This window comes from Saimiri boliviensis, chromosome 9 (genome assembly GCF_048565385.1).
Source record: "Saimiri boliviensis isolate mSaiBol1 chromosome 9, mSaiBol1.pri, whole genome shotgun sequence".
Taxonomy (NCBI): domain Eukaryota; kingdom Metazoa; phylum Chordata; class Mammalia; order Primates; family Cebidae; genus Saimiri; species Saimiri boliviensis.
Window position 1 is genome coordinate 22,254,078 of NC_133457.1, and position 25,241 is coordinate 22,279,318.

A 25,241-nucleotide genomic window follows, 5' to 3' on the forward strand; every position below is an offset into this window, starting at 1 on the left:
TGGAGCTGTGCAGGCCAGAGTCCCCGTTCAGAGCCCACGGCTGACCCTAGCACAGAATGTCCCCTCAAAAACGATTCATTGACTGAAGGCATAAGTTGTAGTCAGCCTATTTATTATTCTCATTTAAAATATAAGATGAAAAATTGGCAAGAGTTTTGTGTCTCACAAATCAAAGTACATGTACTTGTGCAAACTAGTTTGTTTTGGCGGATGAATTTTATTTCTAAGTTGACTCTTTTAGGCCAACTTAGCACCATCAAGTCTGTGAAAGTCAAACCAATAAAGTAGGGAGACAGTCTCAGTGGCTGAATTCAAGTCCGGGTCTCCTGATTTGTTGCGTCACATTCTGTGTGTTCTACTTCCTTTGTCACTAAGCCAATTCCTTCAGACTCCTTGTGATTTTCTGAGTCTGTGGACTGTGATCCAGGAGTAACGGTGTGTGTACTGCTTTTTGTTTTGTTTTGTTTTTAGCATTCAGCGAGCATGGCGAGAGTACCTGCAGCGGCAGGGACCCCTGGAGAAGAGGAGCCCGTCCCCACCCTCCATCTCCTCAGACAAGCTGAGCAGCTCCGTCAGCATGAACACCTTCTCTGACAGCAGCACACCTGTGAGTGGTGTTTCTTTTTTTATGGCCTGACTTGACATTCAGCTGAAAGCCTGGACTTTGGTTCTAAGAGAGAAATCTTGGGATGTGAGCAGGTGGTTTGTGAGAGTGAGGATCTAGGTTGCTTATTTGCTACACAGGAACCATGGTGAGAGTTGTGTTATCTTAAAGTGAAGACAAAATTCATAAGCACAAAGTGAAGTTTATCAAGTCTGGAGAAAATAGATTGCATTTCTGTGTTCGCTTTTCCCTACTGAGGTGTTTGGTTTTTTCTTTTCTTTATAATAGCATATTTCTTTTAGTATGTGCTGTGTGTTTCTTTTATCTTGTGGTGGTTCTTATGATAGAAGATAAACTTGGTTATAAGGAGTAGAAAGAGAACCTATACAGGAAGAATTGAAAGTGGTCACATACTCAGGGGTTGCAACTCAAATGCCTCCAGGGGCCAGGTAAGTCACCCTCCTGACAGAGGTGGCTGAGCTGTGCCCCTGACTACGTGGAGAACAGAGATCTTACTGGATGGGCAGTGCACTTGGCTCCTGAGAATGTGTCACCATGTGGGGATAGAGGCGGGCATGGCCAAATGTGATTTTCTTTCTTCAGGAGATGTCAGAAATCTGCATTTTTAAAGTGTTAGCAGCCAGTCCGAAAATTTCAAAGGTAAAGCGCAGACCACAATTGAACCCCGGACCACCAGCTTGAGAAGTCTGAGATAGAGAGATAAGGAATAAGGAAATCTGCTGAAAGTCTTTATTTAAAAAAAAAACATAAAAAGTGGGAGGAAATCAGTGATTAGAAGTTTATGAACGAGAGTGGTGTGGATTTAAGCACTGTGAGCATTTGTAACCAGTCACTGAAACGCTGAAAAGTTAGAGAAATGAAGTAATTACACAAGTATATTATTTTCAAAAATGTTTCCTTTACTACTTGGTCATCATGGTTATTCTGTGGTAAAAACGTTTCCCAACGCTCAAAACAATGTATTCTTTTTGGGATCAGGTAAAAGTGACTGCGTTTGAAATGTTTTCAGATGGTTGCTTGCATGTTCTTTAATAAATGCTTTTTCCTAGATACAGATCTAAAGAGAGAGAATAAGTTGAGTTTATAGCAATGCAAATAAAAGTGGCCAAAGATCTATTTTTAATTGACAGCAGAAATTGAACATTTAATGGATCTTCACTTTTTAGAACAATTATTTGGGGGAATGGCTTATGTTAACTGGCCTGTCACTAGAGGGCACTCGTGAACCACATTGGAAAAAGCCATGGCTTCGCATTTGTGTGTAACACAATTTGTGAGTAGAAAATAAAGTGAGAATTGAGTATTCAGGATGTCTTTGTTGTGAATGCCAATAGGAAGTGCAAATTAGATGACTTGAGGATTTTATCTGAATGATGGAAACTCAATATTAGAAATCACTTTGTGAGTTTTGTATTTGAATTTACTGTTTTTGTACCTTCTCACAGCCCCAGTTCAAGACAATTCTCATTTGCTGCCAATGCAAGAGTTCTAGTGTTCCTTTAGGGTGCTTAGCCTTCTGGTTTTATTGGAATCCTATGAGAATATATGTTTGCTTTCTATTTGTACTGCTGTACCGCTTCGATTCTAGCGTAAGTGTTTTGTGCATAAATGCGTGTTCTTCCCTGTTCATGAGTCATCAAGTTCGTTTATATCTCTGTGCAGCTTCACTAGCAGTTCTACTTTATTTAATTTAGCTTAGCTTCCCGGTCCCTTGTTGGTTTTTAGTAGAAGACATTTTCTCCCTCAAATGTTCCTAGCAACATGATCTCCCATAAGGTGTATCAGACTGAATTGGGGGTGCATCCTGTAGCCCCACCATACCATCATCCTTTAGCTCTGTGCTCATGGAACAAGGATAACTGTATTCAGTGAATGGCAGTCTGGCTTGCCCATGATGGCCTATAAAAAGTGAGAATCAATGCCTGTAATCCCAGGACTTTGGGAGGCCGAGGTGGGCAGATTGCTTGAGGTTAGGAGTTCAAGACCAGCCTGACAAATATAGCAAAACCCTATCTCTAGTAAAAATACAAAAATTAGCTGGATGTGATGGCATGCATCTGTAATCCTAGCTACTTGGGAGGCTGAGGCAGGAGAATCGCTTGAACCCAGGAGGCAGAGGTTGCAGTGAGTTGAGATCATGCCACTGCACTCCAGCCTGGGTGACAGAGTGAAAATCTATCTCCAAAAAAAAAAAAAAAAAGTTAGATTCTAAACGGATTTTAAAAAAGAATTACTGGAATTAGCTGTCAGAAAGCAAGTAGGCCTTGTCCAGAATTCTAATAGAACTTATTGATTATAATAATGACTTAAATAGATGATGACAGTGATGTGACACTAAATATGAAAAATAAAATATGAACATATAAGGTGTTGGGATGTTTTCAAGTCTCTAGTTGGTCACTTAGGTAAAATATCCAAGTCAAAATTTAAAAGAAAATTTTCTGTTGTTTGGAGTTTAGTGAGCTAAGTTTGGTTTGTCTCCCATGATCATCAGTTTGCCAGGTCCCCTTTTGGGAAGATTCATTCTTACATCTCTTGGGGGTTGCAGTCACCTGGGGACAAGCTGCCTGGTGGAAGGAAGGTGATTCTGCTCTACCTTGACAAGCCTGCCAGACCGGTTTATACACACTCTCAGGGAGCCCCAGATAGAAAGACTTGGTTTTCTCACCCTCCAGTGAATGGACTTTGTGTATGGAGGGAATAGGATGACCCCTGGCCCACAGTGACTAAGCCTGTCGTCAAGAAATGAGCTTCCTCTAATAACCATGAGTCCATTTGGAACGTCTGTGTTAAAAGCCTTCAGTCCAAGTCAAATGCTGTCAGTGAGTTGTGTCCCTGGAGAGTACTTTGGGTTCTTCCTCTTGGTTGATCTTTTCCAGGTTGTTGAACCTTGGCCCTCTTTCTCTGGGTTTGCTCTATTGCTGTTGATGCCTAGAAAATGTTTCTATCTTCTGAGATCTGATCAACTGCCTGTCTTGTCTCAAGTCCCTGCCTGCCTTCTACTAACCTCTAGCACAACCTCAATGGAGGCCAACATGCCGTTACCTAACTTCTGGACATTGCCAGCTGCTCCCCAGCCCCATGCCTATTATATCTGCAATTACTGCCTATCTCAACTCTCTACCCCATGCATGTACTACATGGGAAATCAGCTCTGTGATCTGGTTGAGTTCCTGTGTGGAACTGAGAATGATGCTTCTGCAGATTCTGCTCTGATTGTTTTGGCTAAGCATAATGGTTAATATAGTTCTTAGAAAATTTCTGCCTTAAAATATATCACAACAGCAATGTTTAAGTATGAGTGCTCAAATTCATTATCTTAATAAGAGCTGAGCACTTGTTATGTACCAGGACTTTGCTATTCTTTGTTTAATCCTTTCAATGATCATATAAAGAAAGGCACTATTATTATTTTTATTTTACAGATGATGAAAACGAGACTTAAAGAAATAACTATCTTTTCTTGGGCCACCTATTCGGGTGGAGCTCCATGTTGTATTCTCTCACTATATCACTTGAAAAGAAGGCTGCATTTAGATATGGTCAAGCTGTAGGGGTAGCAATCAGTTCATGCATTTCGAAGACTATTTTACAATTTGGTAAACAGTGAATGAAACAATATTTTTAAAACCCTCATTTGATTTTATAAATTGCTTCATTCAATGTGCTTTGATTAAAACCTCAAAACTCAGCTGTTCAATGCCAAATTAAGGAGCAACAGGAGGGAAGATAATATTATGTTAGCAATTTGCATATTAAGTGCCCTTACACCACGATGTATCATGTGGTAACAGAAAAATTGGTTTTAGAAATAGGAATTTTAAATAGCAACTGTTATGAGGGAATGGAGCTTGTGGATATCAAGATGATTTTTAAAAATATTAGTTATTGCACAAAGGACAACAGTAGGAAATGTCCTCTGTACTTTTTATTAATCAATTTTATATTATAAAATATTCAATGATTTTTGTGGCCAGCTCCCAGAGATCTGTAACTTATCTAACAGGATTATCACAGAAACTATAGTATGATATTTTCTAAACCCCAAGATTGACAACCTTTTCAGAAATCATTAGCATGCCCTTACACGTAAGTCCAGAAAAATCTTTGGTATTATTTACAGACGACCTCAATTTCCTTTGGCTTGAAGTGTTTCCACCTGCACGGGCCTTGCTTGTGGTCACGCCCGTTTTCTCCCATTGGTTCCCATATTATTACGATCTGGCCTATAGGGGGAACTGTGGCTCATGAAATGAGGCGCTGCCTGGGTAAGAGAATGTGACTTAAAATAGCAGCTCTGCCACTGTTTGCGTCCAAGATATATTGTTAGAGAGGACATTCTTCATCTGCAGCTTGGAAATAATACCCACTTCAGAACTGGATTGGGATTACTGTGAGGATTAAACAGCACTACGTATGTAAAATACAGCACAGAACTTGGGGCTCTGAAGGCTCTCAATAAGTGTTAGTTTATTTTGAATCTGCTCTTGAAAACACTCAGTGAAATTACTCAAAATGCTGTGGAAAACTTGTGGAGAGCAGAGATGAAAATTTTAACTTGACACTGACTGAGGGGCACTGTGATTCCCCAAGTGAATCCATGAGAATCAACTCAAGTCCCAGAATGAATATGAATACATATATTGGAACTATACATTACAAAGGTAATAATTACACATTTTAGTGTTGCTCTTACTAAAGATTAATTTTTCCAGTTCTGAAGATGAACTGGATCCTTTTGCATCTAAACGAGTAGACCTCCTCTGAGAAACCACCCCCAGACGCAGAGTAAAAGCAAGCATAGATCCTTCTCCTTCCTTCCAAGGACCCTGACGAATAAGAAACGGGAGGATTCGTAGCACCCTGGGGAAAGTAGAATTAAGTGCCATTCCTGCAGCTGCCCAACTTTTACCAGCAGACCTTGCTTCACCTTCATCATGGTCAAGAGGAATTAGAGTACTGAGCAGAGTCAAAACCAGTGAGTTGCGCCAGCTGAAGACTGTTACCTCAGGTGTGGAGGGAAGGTTGTGGAACACTCAAGTTAACAGCACTGCTGTTATTCAGCTTTTAGCCAGAGTGTCTGGATATTCAGCAACAGCCAGCCAGGTGACCCACCGAACCTTTCCAAATATACTTCTAAAAGTCAGGCCTAACCTTGCTGTTGAACACAGCATATTCATCAACATTAAAACTGCTTCATTACCCTCAAGCTTTATTGCCCTTTTCAGATTTACAACCTCCAGCTTTAAATACATCAGGAAAACTCTGGTGACTAATTAGGGAGAAAGTCTTGTTAGAAAGTGTACTTGTTTGGGGGGAAACTCAGCCCTAAAAGAGGATTTCTGGGACCCCTTCTAATACAACATTGAGAGATTTAAAACTATAGAGAATACAAGTTTTGTGCTACTTAATAATTAATAACCTAGCTTTTCCAGGTCAGGGACAGATTACAGTATTAAGCTCAGCTGTTGTAAATTTACGTCCCAGGAATTCTAATGTTTTAGTACCTAAACTAAACACTACCTTTCACCCTTCCTTTCAGATCCCCAAATTGCACAAATTCTTTGTCTATTTGTTCCAAATTTTGGTTATGAGAGTATATTAACCATATATAAAGAGAAGACTTCTTGATATTTACATAGAAGTCGATACATTTCTTTTTTTTAAACCAGAGCCTGAGAATTTCATTTTCCAAAGTTTTAGAAATTGTATAAACATGTATGACAGTATGCATAAATACATTTTACATAAAATATTAATGTTATAATACAAATATCCTCTCGCTTTATGTCTCTAAATATTGGCTGCTAATACAGATTCCTTTTCCCAAATTATCCTTTTAACTTCATAATTTGAGGATAATTTTTCTTGATAGGCTTAAAAATAAACATGTTGTTTTGGTTTTGAGATTTAAAAATTTTTAAAAAGTACTGCTAATATTAAACATCATATGAGTTCAAAATGATATGCAAAATTGACAATTGATCACTGATTCATCCGTAGTAACGTAATAAATCTTCCTCACAGTCTGCACACTTAATGACCTGTGAGTATAGATGCAAAAACCTAGACATTAAATATGTCACCTTTGATAAAGATAGTTGAGAACTTGTTTTCTTTATAGTTTACCTTAAGTCCACTCTTGGCATTTGTCCTCACATAAATTCTGTCCTTATTTTACAGCTTAGGTGAGATAAATAGCTAGATCTCTAATTTAGACACAGAGTGTATCCTACATAATAAATCCAGTTTTATTATTACATTCCAAAGCACAGAAAGACAAATATTGCATGTTCTCACTTATTTATGGAATCTGAAAATCAAAACAATTAAACTAATGGGCAGAGAGAATAGAAGAATGGTTGCTGGAGCCTGGGAAAGGTAGTGGGAGCCTGCAGGGGGCAAATGGGGATGGTTAATGTAATGGGTACAGAAAAAGAAAGAATAAGACGTATTATTTGATAGCACAACAAGGTGACTATAGTCGTAATGAGTTAATTGTACATTTTAAAATAACCATAAGAGTGTAATTGAATTATTTGTAACACAGGATAAATGCTTGGATGGATGCCCCATCTTCCATTATTACTTAATGGATAATGTGATTGGTTTATACTGCATACCTGTATCAAAACATCTCATGTATCTCATAAATATATGCACCTGCTATATCTACAAAAAATAAAAGTTGCCGGGTGCGGTGGCTCAAGCCTGTAATCCCAGCGCTTTGGGAGGCCGAGGCGGGTGGATCACGAGGTTGAGAGATCGAGACCATCCTGGTCAACATGGTGAAACCCCGTCTCTACTAAAAATACAAAAAAAAAAAAAAAAAAAAAAAATTAGCTGGGCATGGTGGCGCGTGCCTGTAATCCCAGCTACTCAGGAGGCTGAGGCAGGAGAATTGCTTGAACCCAGGAGGCGGAGGTTGCGGTGAGCCGAGATCGCGCCATTGCACTCCAGCCTGGGTAACAAGAGCTAAACTCCATCTCAAAAAAATAAATAAATAAATAAAAGTTAACAACAAACCAGCAGTCCACACATTGAATGAATATAAAAAATGCTTTAGGGTCCAAGGAGAAATCAGATGTGGTGAAACTGGATTGTGATATATCATTGTATTCTATTTCTTCTGGAAAGCTTATTAGCCTAAGGGTCTTTTGTAAATAGGACATCTTAGGGGGTGGGCTATAATTACTCACATCCCTGGATTAGGTTTATATTCATTCACTCATTCAGCAACTATCTGAATGTCTACTATGTGCCAGGCCTTTGCAAAGCACTGGGGATACAATGACCACCAAGAGAAATACAACCTCTGCCTTTGCAGAATCTACAAATTCCTGAGTCATGATTGACAATTCTTGTAACAGTTGTTGATAACAGGAAACAATTATTAATTGATTAATTGTATAAAAGGTTTAGGTGCTATTAACAAAAATCTTACTGCTGAAACATCAGAGCAGAATTTTTTGGAATGCGGCACCTGAAATATTACTTTTATAGGACATTGGTACATGTTAATTAGAAGGGAGCAAAATAAGTCAATTTGTTTACGACTTCTCAGCCTTTTCAAGTTTATACACATTTTGATTCTGTAGGAAGGCTGTGTTGCCATTTTCTATGCTGCTTTGAGCATGAAACCTGAAGTGAGTCATATCTTCTGGACTTAATGAATCCATGGAACACACTTTGGTAAACAATATTGTTAAAGAAAAATTCCAAGAGCTCAAATTTTCCTCTAAGTGGCTCAGTAATGCAGTTAATGAGTTGAACAATGCATTTCATAAAATTTCCAACGAAAGCTTTACACACATGTTCTTTTTACAGGCTTCTATCTATAGAGCAGTATTATGCAAATGAAAATTTTATTAAGTTAGTTCCCAGATAAAACTTGTTGCATTAACTGGCTCATAGGGTTTACATAAAAAAAGAATTGAGTCAACAAAACAGTAGTACTAAAAGATGGAGTTTTAGAAAGTCAATAAATAATTCCTTTTCCCTTCTTGATCTAGAAACTTATTTCGAGAAATAAGAGATGTAGGCAGAGGGAGATCAAAATCTCAGTTTTACTTCCTGTCAAAGCTGAATTTGAGGGTGCAACTCTGACTCTGGCAACATTTGACTTCTTGCTATTGAACTTTGGATTGAGAGAAACTTACCAGTCCCACCTACAGGGCAAGCCAGAGTGAATCCTGTGCAGGGAGCTGGATCCCACACAGAAATGAAGGGAAGGTGATCCTGAGCTGTAAATGCCCAGTTCCTTTGCCTAATCTTCCAATCATTGTAACTCCTTCCACTTTTGTAGAGAGGAGAAAACAATAGAAATCAGCAGCTGAGAGTCTTTAGGAAAATGCTTTCTTATAAGAACCTGAGAAAATGAGAAGAAGGGGGCTCAACACTGGATACTTCAGGTAGCAAAAATTGGGATTTTTTTAAGAAAAATCATTTTAAGTATCATAAATACTTTTTGTTCAGTTTTATTTTTATATGACTTTATACATTGTAATATGTTAATCATTATAGCGTTTTCCAAATAATAATTACTTTTGGAATGTTTTTTAAAAAATGCACATTCCAGAACCACAATAGACCTATCATATCAGAATATCTGAGAAGAGCCTGGGACTTTTAATTTTTAAAAATGCCCCAGGTAATCTTCATTATTGTTAAAGTATAGAAAATACTAAGCTGTAGAAATTGAACAAAACTACCTATTTAGGAAAGGTAACTGGACCAGAACATTTAGGTGATCAATTTTTTTTCTCAGTTTTCATTTGGATATTTTAACATTGCTTAGATACGCCATGATAAGCTGGTGAGGCAATTTTTTCCTGATGAGATGCTGGAACAATCACCATTGCTCTAACAGAATTGGTTCAGTGGCACTGGTTATGTGGAAAATTGTTTTCTCTTCAGATTTATGGTTCTTTCTCAAAAATATGACAGAGTACTATACTCTTCAAGGAAAACTGCTTTTGTTTGATCTATTTGACCTTAAGAGAGGGAATACACTTAATAAGCACTGATTAGATTAGTTTCAAGTTATTCTTCTCTCAGGCTATAAGAATTTGCCAGCATGAAAGGGGATTAGATAATTTAACTATTAACTGGCAGAAACAGCAATTACAACTGAAAATCATAAATTATGGCATGCTACTAAATAGACAAAAGAAATACGTTGTAAAGAATGATCATGGGCATTGCTCATTAAACATTCTTTAAAAGAATATACTATCGATTACCAGTTAGGTGTACAGATTAGTCACAATATATTTAATTTTCTATTGTTACTTTATTCAGAGCTGAAAAACATCTAAAAATAGTGTGTTAACGTTTTTCTTTAACACTTGAAAATATGCTCAAATCGTTTCAGAGATACTAAAATGTTTTTATAAAACTTTTTAATAAACTGTTAGAAGTTGAACAAAGGCTGCCTTAATTTTTATTTTGCAACCTTTATGGATGGAATGAAAAAATAATTTTTGAACATGCTATTCTGAGAAGTGTTTTAGAAGTGGATTCTATATCCTTAGAAACCCTCTAGTTCCCACAGCAGCTTCTCCAGGACAAAAGGCATCTTCACTATATTCACCGTGAGTTAATTGCAGTTATGCATTTTGTAAAGCATCACCAGAAGCTGATGTTAGCTTAAGAGGAGACTTGGTCTCACATGTGAGCAGCAAATTGGTTTTTCTCTTCGTGGCACTGTATTGTTAGGGTTAAGTATTTTGGTAGAAGACCATGCTATTTAATGCAAGTAGATTTTCAAGAAAATCACAATGCTAAATACTTCACTAGAAGGACTTTATCTACATACAGCAGCAACTGTGACCTGCTTTAGAGATGACATCATTGGGTGTCATGTGGCTCTTTATACGTTTCAGCCTCAGAAAGAGATAATCTGTGAAAGCCACAAAGCCTGATTTCTGCTGTGATAATTTTCAGCAGAACGAGGCTGGGGCTAGAATGAGGCAGACCTGTTTATGTGGTATGCGCAGTGCCTTGTGGAATTCGTAACTCTATTTCATTGTATTATTTTTAATCAAAAAGTAGATCAGATGATAGCACGAAGTGAATCAGCTGCTTTGGACTCATGGGAGCTTGTTTTCTGCATTAAGATCAAGAACTTTTCTGGAATCCTCTGTTCTCTGCGTAACCTTGTCTTCTCTGTGTTTTATCAATTTGAAGAACACTGGCAAAAATCAGCAAACTTCATCTCCCAAAGAGCTCTCACTCTTTTTTGCCAATACTTGAAGATTTCTGCTCCAAAATCTACTTTGAGCTGCTTGAGCATGGTGGTTGATAACTGAAGGGCAAAAGCATCTTCTACTTAGTGTATGCTATAGAAGTTCTTCAGATAACTTTACTAGCTAAGCTAACCCAGGTGACCCTTTATGGATTTCTTTCAAAGTCAATTTGAATAACAACTCTTCCCTCTCAAATGGACAAGAGTAACTCTTCAGCACCATGGAGAGGTCTGGGCAGCATGTCACAACGTGGGACTGTGACCAGGGCAAGCACTCTGACAGTGTAAGTTTTCCAAATGTCTGCCATCTATTTTCAGTTTATCATATTTTTACGTATGAAGACAGAAAACTTCAAAGTAGAACTGAGTTATTTTAAATTTAAGCTATAAAAGCTGATGGCCTTCATTACATTTTTAAATTCAGGATTAAGCATTTAAAATATATCAGAGTATTCATTTGAAAAAAAAGACTTTCTCAGTGGATGGTTAATATGTGGTTGTTTGGTGCTTTGAATTTTGAGTATCTAAGTTTGGGTGTTTTTTTTAGTCCACCAGAATTAATTGCATTGCAGTAGACAAAACAGTAGCCTTGGAAATAGCATTTTAATATATACATATAAATAGTTCTAAATGTACAATCTATTGTCCTTTGTATGCACAATGCTCTTTGGAAATTAGTTCCTGATTTGTCCAATTTTGTAAGATCAATGTTAAACTTTTCCACTGTAGATTATACTTTCAACTACCAAAAGAATAAATGTCTAAGTATTCTAGTATCAGTACATGGGAGATATTTGATGACTTACAAAATTTCAAATTTATTGGTATGAAATGTATACAGTGGGAGCCTATTATAAGTAGAAATAACAGATAACTTCATAAAATTATATATGGGCCATTGAAGTAGTACTTTTAGCATAATTGAAAATATTTAGTTTCAAAATGTTCAATTTAAATGTTCAAGCCAAAAATGAAAAATATTTCTTCAAAAACATCTTTTAACTCCATCCTTAATACTAAAAAGGTGTGGTTCTATGATATTATAACATGACACAACCAATGAAGAAATAATACTTTGAATTGCTACCAAGAATTACCCCAACAGATATTTTGATTATTCAAATTTCTTTCTAAGAGAACATATTGTCATTGAAAAATAGCGTTAACAAATCATGATTCTTTTCTCAGGCCAGTTAAATGTGGTTTGGAAATTTTATTTATACCAAATCATTTATTTTAAGACCTAATAAAGATATATTTTTATATTATATTTATTTCCCTCAGTAGTTTCCCTCATATTTAAAAACCAGAAATAAATGCAATTTACTCAGCTCAACCTTTAATTCAAATATAATGGCTTCTTTCTGTTATGGTTAATTTCCAAGTGAATTACTGTTGCTTCTTAACTCTTTAGTAATTTGGCATTTCATTTTAGGATAAAATGGTACTTACATTTTGACAGTGTATGAAGTGTATAATTTTAGAGGAGGTAATGATTTTATATAAAAGAGACCTTGATATACATTTTCGTCATCTTTGCTTAATAGATCCACTGGTAATTTCCTTAACTGATGTCAATATTTAAAAGGCCTCAGTTTTTGAAAAGAATGAAAGGCAGATTTATTATTTTAGTTTTTGTAGTTTCATTTCCCAAAATTTTAGAATTCTGCTTTGGTTTAATAGGTAAATAGTACTTTTCACACACCATTGCATGCACCTCTGTGATTTCAAACTTAAATTGTTCTCTTATGGTAAACTGTATCCATTTGCAGCTGCTGGTGAACTTTGGACAAATCATTCTGGTTTATTAAATTGTAATGCCCTAATCCAGAAGAATCCAAGACTCGTGTCATAAAATGCATCTGCTTGCTCTGAAATGGGGTCAGGAGATATACCTGTTTCAGAAATTTATTTGATCTTTGTCTCTGTCTCTCTGAAGGATGTGATTCATTTATGATATTGTCAGAAGTGTAACATTTTATATTTGTTGCTTTTTTGCAGACATTTTAGTGATATATTTATAACTACAGCTATCCAGCACATACATTTTTCTGTAGTTGCGATACAGTTGTCTATGTATTTAACCAGAAATTGTTGCTGTATGACCAACGACAAACACATGTTTGCTTCTGTTTTGATAGCCTTCCAATCATTATTGAAACAGTTACCTGAACAGTAGAAAAATGTTCAGAGCTAAGTTATTAGATATTCACATTTCTTTTCCTTTCTTTCATTCTTTTTTTTTAAAAAATAACATTCTGGTGGTAGCAGATGTATGTGAGCAATCTTAAATTTAGTTGAGTGACATTTTGCTTTTCTTGCCAGTGTAAAAATATGCTCCCAGATCTCGTTACTGTGGTCCACCCACCCTTGCAAGGGATGTATAACCTTTGGCTACAAAGAATTTAGGGGCATATTTATGAAAGCCACCCTAGTTAGGATGCTTTGCAGGGTGGCTGAATATAGAGGCAGGTAATTGGCAGGTGTGGTTTTTACTGCTAATTTTAACCTCTTTTGGCACTAAGAAAGATAGTTGATCTTGGAAATAGTTCTTACACCCAAGGTATTCAGACTCATCTCTGTTGCATCAGTTTTCATTACATCTTCCTGCAGAAGCAACTCCTCTAGCTATAGTCTCAACAGGGCCAGTTCTGGTAGTGAAGAGCCTGAAACTGGAATGTGTTTCAAGAAGGTCCTAAATGGTAGCTTCTTAGCGGGACATAGGAATCCTTGGAGTTATTTCAGTGAGGAGGATGCTGATTGATTCCAGATGTGTTCTAGGTGTGTTTTAGTATGTTTAGTATGTTTCTAACACTGTAAGTAGGGTTTAGTGGAAATTAGGGGCTGGAAAGAGGTACTCCAGTATCCCAGAGAATCACTGTAAAACTTTCTATCAAGTGATTTCTGTCTTCAGTTAGTACATTTTACTGTTAGTTGTTCCTTTCCTGTCCCAATTTTATTTGCAAGGTACATTTCTACTTTATATCACATTATGGGCCTAACTAGATAAGACCTGACTGATTTGAGATTTGCATTAAATATTACTAGAGATGATGGAGTCATCTTACCTTATTCAGAGAACTGAAAAGAGCTTAGGGACTTTTCATGGAAGATATACACAGAGCTGAAAGTCCAAGAATATTATCCGAATAGAAATAGAAATGTCTGGATATGATGCTTTTCTCACTCTGACTAATCTTTCAAATTTCAGTCCCTCTAAATGGGTTTTACTCTCTCCCATAAGTAAAGTTAGACTGGCACATGTAAAGAACAAGGACACATCCAGGAAGCCAGTCCTGGGGATGAATTCAGGCCACTTCCATCTTGCCTAATTTATCCTGTGCTTCTGACTCTCATCTTGGATTTTTGACACCATCTTATCTACACTTTTGGAGTTGATACACTACATCATACAGTATCTGACTTCATTAATAAGACCCATCTTGATGCAATACACATTTTCAACATTCTGGATTAACCTCAGTAGCATGCTTCTCTAGAGTGCTATTTTAGTGCTTGATCTCTGACTTCTGTGCACCACAATGGCAAGAAAAAAAAAAAAAAAAAAACTCATCTCTCCGCCTTGGGTTCCATTTTGTGTGCATTGAAACTGATGGAACTGTACTGTGTGGAATACAATGTTGGTGTAGAAAGCATGTCCATTGACTACCCATGATATAGTAAATATCTATTTTTAGTAGCATAGACAGACTCAGCCTAATGATGTGACAGTAGGTATGAAAGATTATAAAGCTTCAGTGCCTTCGAGAAATTCATACAGATTTGCTTATGTTTAATTTTTGTTGAGATTCCTGGAAATAAAAATGTAGGCATTGTATCTGAACTATAGTATGGGTTTGAAGATTTTTTTCTGATGTCTTTGTGGAGAAGATAAAGACCTGTGAATGAAATAATGATTTGGAGATAGAAACCAGTTTACTGACTCCCGGGCAAGGGAATTTCTTTTGGAATATGTGACTAGTAAGGGACCCCAACACTGAGCAATCAGTGGAAGATTTATGGTGAAATATTTTAAAAATAAGTACAGGCTGGGCACAGTGGCTCATGGCTATAATTCCAGCACTTTGGGAGGCTGAGGTGGGCAGATCACCTGAGGTCAGGAGTTTGAGACCAGCCTGGCCAAAGTGATACAATCCCGTCTCTACTAAAAATGCAAAAATTAGTCAGGCATGGTGGCAGGTGCCTATAATCCCAGCTACAGGCTGAGGCAGGAGAATCGCTTGAACCCAGGAGGTGGAGGTTGCAGTAAGCCAAGAGCGTGCCATTGCACTCCACCGTAGGTGACAAGAGTGAAACTCCATCTCAAAAAAAAAAAAAAAAAAAAAAAGATGACGCTATTCTTAAATGGCATAGGAATAAAGCATTGAGCGTCTGATCACCAGAAATACGAGAACACAGACTGGATGACCCACATAAAAGATGCTATAGAAGGGGACTCCCTAATGAAGTGTGTACGTGCATGCGTAGTAGAAGGGCTATGTGATCTCTAAGTTTTTTTTCAACTTAGACATGGATAAGAGTTATCAGTGCAGTATCATCTCATTAAAAAGAGAAAACAATTTCTTAATTCAACAAATGTATATTAGGTACATACTCTTGTGATTACAAGAACTGAGATGATTAATCTTCTCTGAACTCCTTGAGAAACCACCCACTTGAAAAGGAGTAAAGGGAAAACTGGGAAATAAAACCCCAGGTGGGTTTTATTTTAAATGTTAGGAGTTGGAAAAAACCTAAGAGGGAGAGGAAGATGCATCACTTGGATCTATTTGAAAAGGGAAAACTAGATTAAAGGCGAAAAAAGCAGAACTGGAGTTACAATTTATCTTTTCATTATCTCTAGCATAGAGATACTACAATGCATAAAAAAGAAAAAAATTTAGAATTTATTGATCCCTAATCAGTTCTATGATTCTATTCAGGACTGTCAAATCTGTAATGAACTTTTTTGCTCTTTTGCCTGTATCCTTTCAATCTGTATAGCTATAGCTGCAATATATACCTTTAGAGATTCTGTTACAGTTGTCATTTGTCCTTTTATAAATTGGGAGAAATCTTGAAGCTGTAGACCATCAGTTTGAGGGGTCAGCATCAAGTCAGCCTAGCTACTGGCCCTGCTCTGAATTTGAATATTTGCTTGATTAATTTATCATACATGGTAAATCTAGGCTATGCTATAACAAAGAGATTTCTCAAAGTATAATAGCTCACAAACAGCAGTTCACTTTCTAATTAGTCATGAGTACTGAAAGAGGAGGCAATACAGCAGGGTGATCCTTCTTCATATAGTCATTCAGAGAACCCAGGATGGTGGGAACTATTCCATCTTCAACATGTGGCTTTCAAGACCACCCTAGAGTTGTCTCCCTTCCCAGCAAACTAGAAAGGAAAAAGGGCACATGGGAGAGATTGTAGTGGATCCATTGAAGGTGTACATCACTCAATTCACATTCTTTTGACTGAACCCAGTCACATGCTGATACAGTTTGGCTGTGTCCCCACCCAAATCTCACCTTGAACTGTAGCTCCCGTACTTCCCACGTGTCATGGGAGGGACAAAATAGGGGGTAATTGAATCATGGGCACAGGTTTTTCCTGTGCTGTTCTCGTGATAGGGAATAAGTCTCATGAGATCTGATGGTTTTATAAAGGGCAATTCCCCTGCACACATCCTCTTGCCTGCCACCATGTAAGACATGCCTTTGCACCTCCTTCACCTTCTGCCCTGATTGTGAGGCCCAGCCATGTGAAACTTTGAGTTCATTGAACCTCTTTTTCTTTATAAATTGATCAATCTCGGGTATTTCTTCATAGCAGTATGAAAATGGACTAATACACATGCCATACCTAATTGCAAAGGAGACTGGGAAATATCCTTCACATTACATAGAAATAAGAAAATAAAATAGATTTTAGAGCACTTAGTACTTTACGCCATACATGGACTTCTGTTCTACTGTGGGAAGACTTCTTCCTCCAAAACCACAGTTCCTGTTGCTGTAAACCTAGTGTAGGCTGCTAGATCTGGTTGATGTTAATTTTACTGCAGCCTTGACCACTGTTGATTTCAGTCTTCCAAGTTGCAAACTACAGAATTTGACTCTAGTTAATTTAAGCTGAAAAATGTTTTATTAGAAACACAACAGATACCTTATTAAATTGAGAGGAAGGCTATAGAATCAGGCTCAGAAAAAGAGGAACCAAGGAAGTTGGTTGACCAGAAACCTACGGAAAGGCACGCAATAGACAACATTAATGGAATCCTGTTGGCCTCACAATACAGTGGATGCACTGGTTACACAGTTCCAAACTACCCCTCGATTCTCTGAAACACTTCTTCCACATTCAAAGTCCTGAAGTGGGCCATGCCATTGACTGGTTTAAATCATGCATTCAAGGCTGACAGCTAGAATTCAAGGAAGGAAATTACTTCTGTAGTGGTGGCTAGAGTCCTGTTCCTTACTGTGATATGTATAACAGTATATCCTGTAATTATGAGAAGGGTCTCAGATAAACTAAAAGGAAAAGCCAAAATTCAGTGTGCCTGATACTGTAAGATGCCCATGATGTCACATTAGATCTACTGATGACAGTGGTGATTCTCGTTGATTCCAGTTGGCCACACACCTAGACTGCTTTATTGCTATGCCTAGACAATGCCTTGTTGCCCCTCCTGGAATGTGTGTTTTCACCACTTTTACCAGTTTATTACCCTAGCCTGCCTAATAACCTCTATAAATCTTACTCTGGCCCTTTTTGATGCTAGCTGAGCTTTTCAAGTCCTTTCCTACAACACTTGGCCTTGTTTAGAGAATTAAATTTAGATCCGGGACCTATGTGATAAGTCTGCAGGGCCATCATTCAACATTTGACTCATCTCCTGGGGGGTTTTCTCATCTGTAAAATGAATAATTTGGCTCAATTCCCATTAGTCTCAAAGGGACACTGGAGCTTAACAAGATGGTGCTTCGAGATATTTGGAACACAGGGTGGCATTATCACATTATTATTTTCACAAGCTGTTAACCTGAAGGGGGAAAATAAAGAGTGGAAATTTAATGCCAGAGAGTTTTTGGCACTTTGTCAATTCAATATTAGGTTTGAGGGCTTTTGGAATTTTGCCTGAAATTTTCAACACCAGGCAGCTAAAAGCTGTGTTTTTCTGGGCTTGTGATATTCCTGTCCCCAGGGATGGCATTAAGCACTTGCAAAGGATGAACAGTGCCAGGCCTATCTTCCAGTGTCCCACCAACAGACAAAAAAGCAAAGCACATTCTGTAAATTGCTGTGTGAACCCACATTTTCCACTTGGAACAGCACCTCTGACTTGTGCCAGTAGAAAAGGGAGGATGAGAAGGAAGTAATCCACGATTGAATGTGTTAAGTACATTCCCTGTGTGAGACGTGGGCCATTTGTGGCTGGGAGGCTTCTGTTCCGGTGCTCGGATGGACCCTACTGAAGGTCACAGGACCTCTGTAGGACTTTCACAACCTCCTACATCACAGTCTGCTTTGAAAAAGAGCTACTGGTTATGCAAAAGTCACCTTTGCCAACTAAACCGAAGACTGGGCTAATTAGAGGCTAGGAAAGAGAAATACATTCTCTTGGAACTTCATTTTAATGATTTTGGAAGGAAGAGAAAGGCAGGAAAACTTGCTAGAATCTGGGAAAACATTTATTCATACCCCATAATTGATGTTTAAGCTATATGATCATAATTAACCGGAAATATTCTAAAATGGTTTACTTTATTTGGACAAGAATTATTTTCAAATACATAAGCTTCCACATATGTGCCTAAAACACATATTCACATGTATTTTAAAAATAATATGCTTCATATATTAAAATACATTAATATTATTTCAGTGTCAAGAGCTAAAAAATATAGTTTTGAATGAATGTGCTTACACTTCTTAATGTATATACATTTTGTATTTTTGTGAAGACCAACAAATCTATGCTTTGTCAGTGGAAGAGGGAGCTATTTACATTTTACAGCAAAGTACAGTGATCATTAATTTATCTAAAACTGATAGGAAATGAGGCTTCTGTATAAATGAAATCTATCAGTAATGGCAGGTTACTTTGTTTTTCAGTCAACACATTTTGAATGACATTATTTCTAAACTACACTGTAATGTTGTGTCTGATTTTATAGTGATGCTTATTCATTTCTCATTATAGTATATCTATATTTGTTTCAGAAAATATGAACTGTTTAAAAAAAATCCCCACCATTAATCCAATAAAGACCACTATTGTTAACATTTCAGTGAATTTTCCTTGGAGTTTCTTAAATGTATATACGCTAGGAATGAATATGTATATATAAAAATATACCTCTTAAACATATTTTCAGCATTTTTACCTGTACTTTTAATTGCTGAAGTTTAACATTGTCATATTTTGTGGCCATGTTGACTTATTCTGTGAATTGTCTGTTGTTTCATTGAGATTTTGTGTTAAATATTATATATACATTATTAAGCTTCTGCATTCATATTTGTGGGATATTTTTCCTAGATTGCGTATTTCAATCTATAGAATTTTAAATATTTTTTTGGAAATAAAACCTACTTAGTATCCCATTCACCTATATATTTTTGTGTTTTTAAAAAAGTGGTTTCAGCTTTATCATTTGTCTTAAGTTTCCTTGACATTTTGGTGTATGGCATAGTAAACAATAGTCTTATTTTATTCCAAGTAGTTAACCCTTTACCTGAGCACCGTTTACAGACCAGTCCTTTGTTCTCTACTAGTTTGTGATGTGATCTTAACCACATGTAAAAATCTATCCATTAGAATCTCTTTCTGAACTACCTTCCTGGTTTCACATGTCTATCCTAGTACCTGTATTTTAGTGCCTTAAATATTGCATTTATATGATCAGTTTTAACATCTAGTAGGAAATTCTCCACCTCCTATATTTTCATGTTCTTGGATGGTCATACTCATTCCAGATAAACTTGACAACTGAATAGTTAAGAAATTATTTAGACTTTAATACGAATTGCACCAAATCTGTAAACTAATGTAAGAATTGATACATTTGCAAATTTGTTCTTACCATCTAGGAACATGTAGGTAAATAAATACTGAAATCAACATGGATAAGAACATCAATAGACATAGATATCAGGAAAGATTTGAAATTTCATTAGATAGATAGATAGACAGATAGACAGATATAGAGAGATGGAGTCTCACTCTGTTGCTCAGACTAGAGTGCAGTGGTGCGATCTTGGCTCACTGCAAACTCCGCCTCCTAGGTTCAAGTGATTCTCCTGCCTCAGCCTCCTGAGTAGCTGTGATTACAGTCATGCACCACCACGCCTGGCTAATTTTTTGCATTTTTAGTAGAATGGGTTTCACCATGTTAGCCAGGCTGGTCTCAAACTCCTGACTTCAGGTGATCTGCCTGACTCAGCCTCCCAAAGTGCTGGGATTACAGGCGTGAACCACTGTACCCCGCATATATTTTACTTTACTTACTATGATTATTCCTATGCAAATGGATTATTTCCTTCCTTTTTTTTCCCATTTCTAACTGGTCATTACCAGAATATAGGAAGCAATGGCTTTTTGTCATGTTGATTTGTATCTTTTCAACTTATTAAAATCTCTTTTTAGTACTTCAGAATTTTTTTAGTCGATCCTTCCGAGGTGGTTAACCGTATAATTTTCTAAACTGCAAATAATACTAAATTGCCTCTTCCTTTCCAAAATTCTTATTGTATTGATTAGAAAATTCAACCTAAGCAACATAGGTTGTCTTATTATCCATAGTTGATACGATGTGTTCTGTTCTGTTCTTGCATTGTAGTATCATTGTTTGGTTTTAATGGGTAGTTCTTTATATGTTGCTTTTAATTTCTATTTTATGGTATGTTATTTAAGTTTTTACATCTCTACTTATAAAATGAAATTCATCTGTAGTTTGTTTTTTTTCTCAAGTTTTGAATCAGGGCTATGCAAGCTTCATAAAATGAAAAGCTTCCTAGATTTTTCTTTGGTTTCTAATTTTATATAGCATGGTAATTACATGTTCCTTGAAAGTTTGAAAAAAAATTCTTAATAAAACTGTTCAGCCACAATGTATTCTCTTATACATATTGTAAAATAACATTTTCATTTCTTCTGTGGTTATTAGACATTCAGGTTTTCTACAATATTGTAAATTCTGATACTTATTTTCCAAGATATATCAGTGAATATCTTGAGATTAACTATCATATTATTTTGTTTAAAATTTCTCTCTGCATGCTCTTTTATTACCTATAACATTTATAATTTTGTTAATTGAAATTTTGTAACGATCAGCTATTGTATTCTGTATTTTTCTGATTAATACATTTTGATATTTTAATGTAATATTTACTTTGTTAACTTTAGGTGTCTTAGTTTGGTTTGGTTTGGTTTTTTGAGATGGAGTCTCACTGTGTTGCTTAGAATGGAGTATAGTGGTATGATCTCAGCTCACTGGAACCTCCGCTTCCTGGGTTAAAGTGCTTCTCCTGTCTCAGTCTTCTGAGTAGCTGGGATTACAGGTGTACGCCACCACACCCAGCTAATTTTTTTTTTTTTTTTTTTTTTTTTTTTTTTTTTTTTTTTTTTTTTTTTTGTAGTAGAGATGGGGTTTCATCATGTTGGCCAGGCTAATCTTGAATTCATGACCTCAGATGATGCGTTTGCCTTGGCCTTCCAAAGTGCTGGGATTACAGGCGTGAGCAACCACGTCTGACCAACGTTAGTGTATTTTTATTGTTCCATTTGTTTTTTCTTCAGTTTAATGCATAATTTATTTGTTTCATTGAACTAATACTTTAACAACAGTTAAGGTTTTGAATTCGTTTTCATTCAGTTGTGTTCCCAATCTAATAAGCAGCATCCTCATTTTCTTTATCTTGTAAATATTTTATAATTACATATATTTTCTTTGACTCAATTATCGTTTATAAAAGCAGCTAAATTTTTTTTTTAGTGACAATTTTAAAAATGTTAAATATTAACACAAGAATTTTTTTTTTATTTTGTTAAATTGAAGCCATCAAAGATGGCCTTTACAATTTTTACTTTGGGATATTTGTGTAGGGATTGTTTTTTAGTTCCATATACAGATATGATCATATATTCCACTGATACTTGAAAAGAGTTTCTGATCTTTCTTTTTAAGGTACAAAGACTTCCTATGTTAATAAAATAGTCATATTCTTTATCCCTACTTTATTTTGTGTTTCCCTGATAGGTAACAGTTACAAAACTTATTTTCAACATTTCTCAGTTACTCTATTTTAACTGATCATTTCATAAGCAGTATGTAGCTGAATTTTGTTTTAAACATAAACACAGTTGTTTTTACTAATCAAGGGCTCATTTTAATAACAACAAACTATTAAGTTTGATCTTTTGCCTTTTTTTGTTTCTTGCATTTCATTACTGTTTCTTTTGTTTCTTAGTCATTGTATCAGTTATATTTTGTTTTTTTCATCTCAAATTGTAGTGTAAACATTCCATTTTTATTCTGTTGGTAGTTAATTACAGATGTGTAATAATATGTGTTTCTGATTTTAATAAAACAAATATTTTAATTTATCATTCTGCAATATTTTGAGTGAATGTTCACTCATTCAATGAACATTTGTTGAGGACCTACTTCTTGCTGGGCATTGACCTAGCATTGGGAATACAGTAGAAACCAGCATAGACGCAGTTCCTGTTCTCTTTAATTTCTCTCCTATCTTACTCTCCTTTTCACTTCTCAGTTTGTTGTTTCTATATCTCTTTCACTTATATTTAAAACTTGTATTTCAAGAACGTTTTTTTTTTTGACATTTACATTGTTTTGTGATCTTTTAACAACTTGATTAGATTTAGTGTATATTCATTGTGTTTATTCATGTATTTTTAATTTTTAGGTTCAGGGTACATGTGCAGGTTTGTTGTAATATAGGTAAATTGTATGTCATAGGGTTTGGTGTATAAACTATTTTGCCACCCAGGTAATAAGCCTAGTACCTGATAAGGCAGTTTTTTGATGCTCATCCTTCTTCCTCCCACCAGCTTCAAGCAGGCCCTGGTGTCTTTGTGTGTGTGTGTGTGTGTGTGTGTGTGTGTGTCCATGTGTTCTCATCGTTTAGCTCCCACTCATAAGTGAGAACGTGGTATTTGGTTTTCTGTTCCTATGTTACTTCACTTAGAATAATGGCCTCTAGCTGCATCCGTGTTGCTTGCAAAGGACATGATTTTATTCTTTTTTATGGCTGTTTTGTATTCCACAGTGTTCATGTACCATATTTTCTTTATCCAGTCTACTATGGATGGGCATTTAGGTTGATTCTGTGTCTTTGCTGTTGTGAATAGCACTGTGATGAACATACATGTGTATCTGTCTTTATGGCAGAATGATTTATATTCCTTTGGGTATATATCTAATAATAGGATTGCTCGTTAAAATGGTAATTCTGGTTAGAGTTCTTTGAGAAACGGCCACACTGTTTTCCATAATGGCTGAACTAATGTACATTTTTACCAGCAATGTGTAAGTGTTCCCCTTTCTCTACAACTTTACCAGCCCTTGTTATTTTTTGACTTTTTAATAATGGTCATTCAGACTGGTGTGAGATAGTATCTTATTGTGGTTTCAATTTAGATTTCTCTAATGATTAGTCATGTTGAGCATTTTTTCATATGCTTCTTGGCCACATGCATGTCTTTTTTTGAAATGTGTCTGTTCATGTCTTTTGCCCACTTTTTAGTGGGGTTGTTTTCTGCATGATGATTTAAGTTCTTTATAGATTCTGGCTGTTAGATCTTTGTTGGATACATACTTTGTGAATATATTATCCCATTCTATAGGTTGTCTGTTTACTCTGGTGATAGTTTCTTTTGCTGTGCTGAAGCTCTTTAGTTCAGTTAGGTCTCATTTGTCAATTTTTGTTTTTGTTGTGATTGCTTTTGGCATCTTCATCATGAAATTTTTACCAGGTCCTATGTCTAGAATGATAATTCCTAGGTTATCTTCCCTTGTTTTAATAGTGCTAAGTTCTATACTTAAGTCTTTAATCCATTTTGAGTTGATTTTTATATGTGGTACAAGGATTTTTAACTATTGTTTATACTATACTTTTTCCATTCTTATGTTTTTTATTTCATTTTTTTGAGACACACAAAAGAAATTCATATACTTCAATGTCAGATAATGTCTTCTAGGCACTCGTGCATGCATTTTATCTGGGCTGTGTATAAAATTGTTGACTCTTAATGATTCATTGAAGTATTCCATAATTATTGCTTTATTATCTTTTAGTAATTTGTGTTACAGAAAATTTTAATGAAGATATAATTTTTATTTTTGTATTATTGGAGAATGACCTGCATTCTATTTTAAATTACTGTCTAGCACACAATAATTATAATAGCTAAAATTTATACAGCATTGCTATATGCTAAGCATTCTTCTAAGTATTTTACATATGCTAATTCCTTTAAGTCCTTTTATGATCACTGCAATCCTATAAAATAGGAACTGTAATTATTCTCATTTTATAGGTGAAGAATCTGGGTCACGAAGATGCTAAGGAACTTTTTCTGACTACATAGACAGTAGCAAGTGAAGCTAAAATGCAGCTAGTTCAGCATGCTGGATCTTAACTGTCATACTCAGATGCCTGTACTATTAATAAACATTTTTCAACATAAAATAGGAAAGTAAATGAAAATATTAAATTGTTTTCTGTAGGGTTCAAAACAGAGCTTCATGTATGATATCAATTTCTTGATATTTTTCTTGATTTTTTTTCAGAACGTAATATACTTGATAAAAATAGGGAAAAGATGAGAAAGAAGAAAAGTATTGATGTGTCAGAGGTGACATATGGTGTTTGATTTGATCTTCTCAATACGTTTGAGATATACTACATGAAATAAAACTGTAAAATCATGTCATACTAGTTCAAGTTCAGTGTTATTCCCACTGCACTGTGAGTCTGAATGACAGTCTGTGTGCAGGCTATAAAGAAGAAATCAAAGACAGCCACTCTCTCAGCTATACTCCTGCACATGAATAAAGTTACTTTTAGCTGTATGATTTTTAACAAATAAAGACTTCTAATTTAAAATGATGCCTAGCTAGGATCCCCTCGTGCAACTACTTCTAATTCTCCATTAATGTACCTACAAGGTCACAGTAAAAAATGAAAATGCATATTACCATTGAAATCACAGATGACTGACAACCTTTTGCTAGGATCTTAGAGGCATGTGCTCTGACAACAGAATCAATGAAGGTGAACAACATTGAGAACACATGCTTCAGCTCATGAACAAAGCAACCTCAGAATCTGAAC

At 35.9% G+C, this 25,241-nt stretch overlaps 1 protein-coding gene across 8 annotated transcripts in view; it reads left to right on the forward strand.

Annotated features, from left to right (window-relative positions):
* Nucleotides 1-25,241, forward strand: part of SCHIP1 (schwannomin interacting protein 1) — a 767,830-nt gene that overhangs the window by 183,292 nt on the left and 559,297 nt on the right. For 5 of the 8 annotated variants that reach the window (XM_074405563.1, XM_074405564.1, XM_074405565.1 and 2 more), the window contains one exon: nt 472-607. In XM_074405563.1, the coding sequence (XP_074261664.1) occupies nt 472-607 (136 nt within the window). Of the gene's footprint in view, nt 1-471; nt 608-7,960; nt 11,156-25,241 lie in introns of those variants that run through there. The other 3 variants (XM_003924985.4, XM_074405574.1, XM_074405568.1) reach the window with 2 other exon arrangements.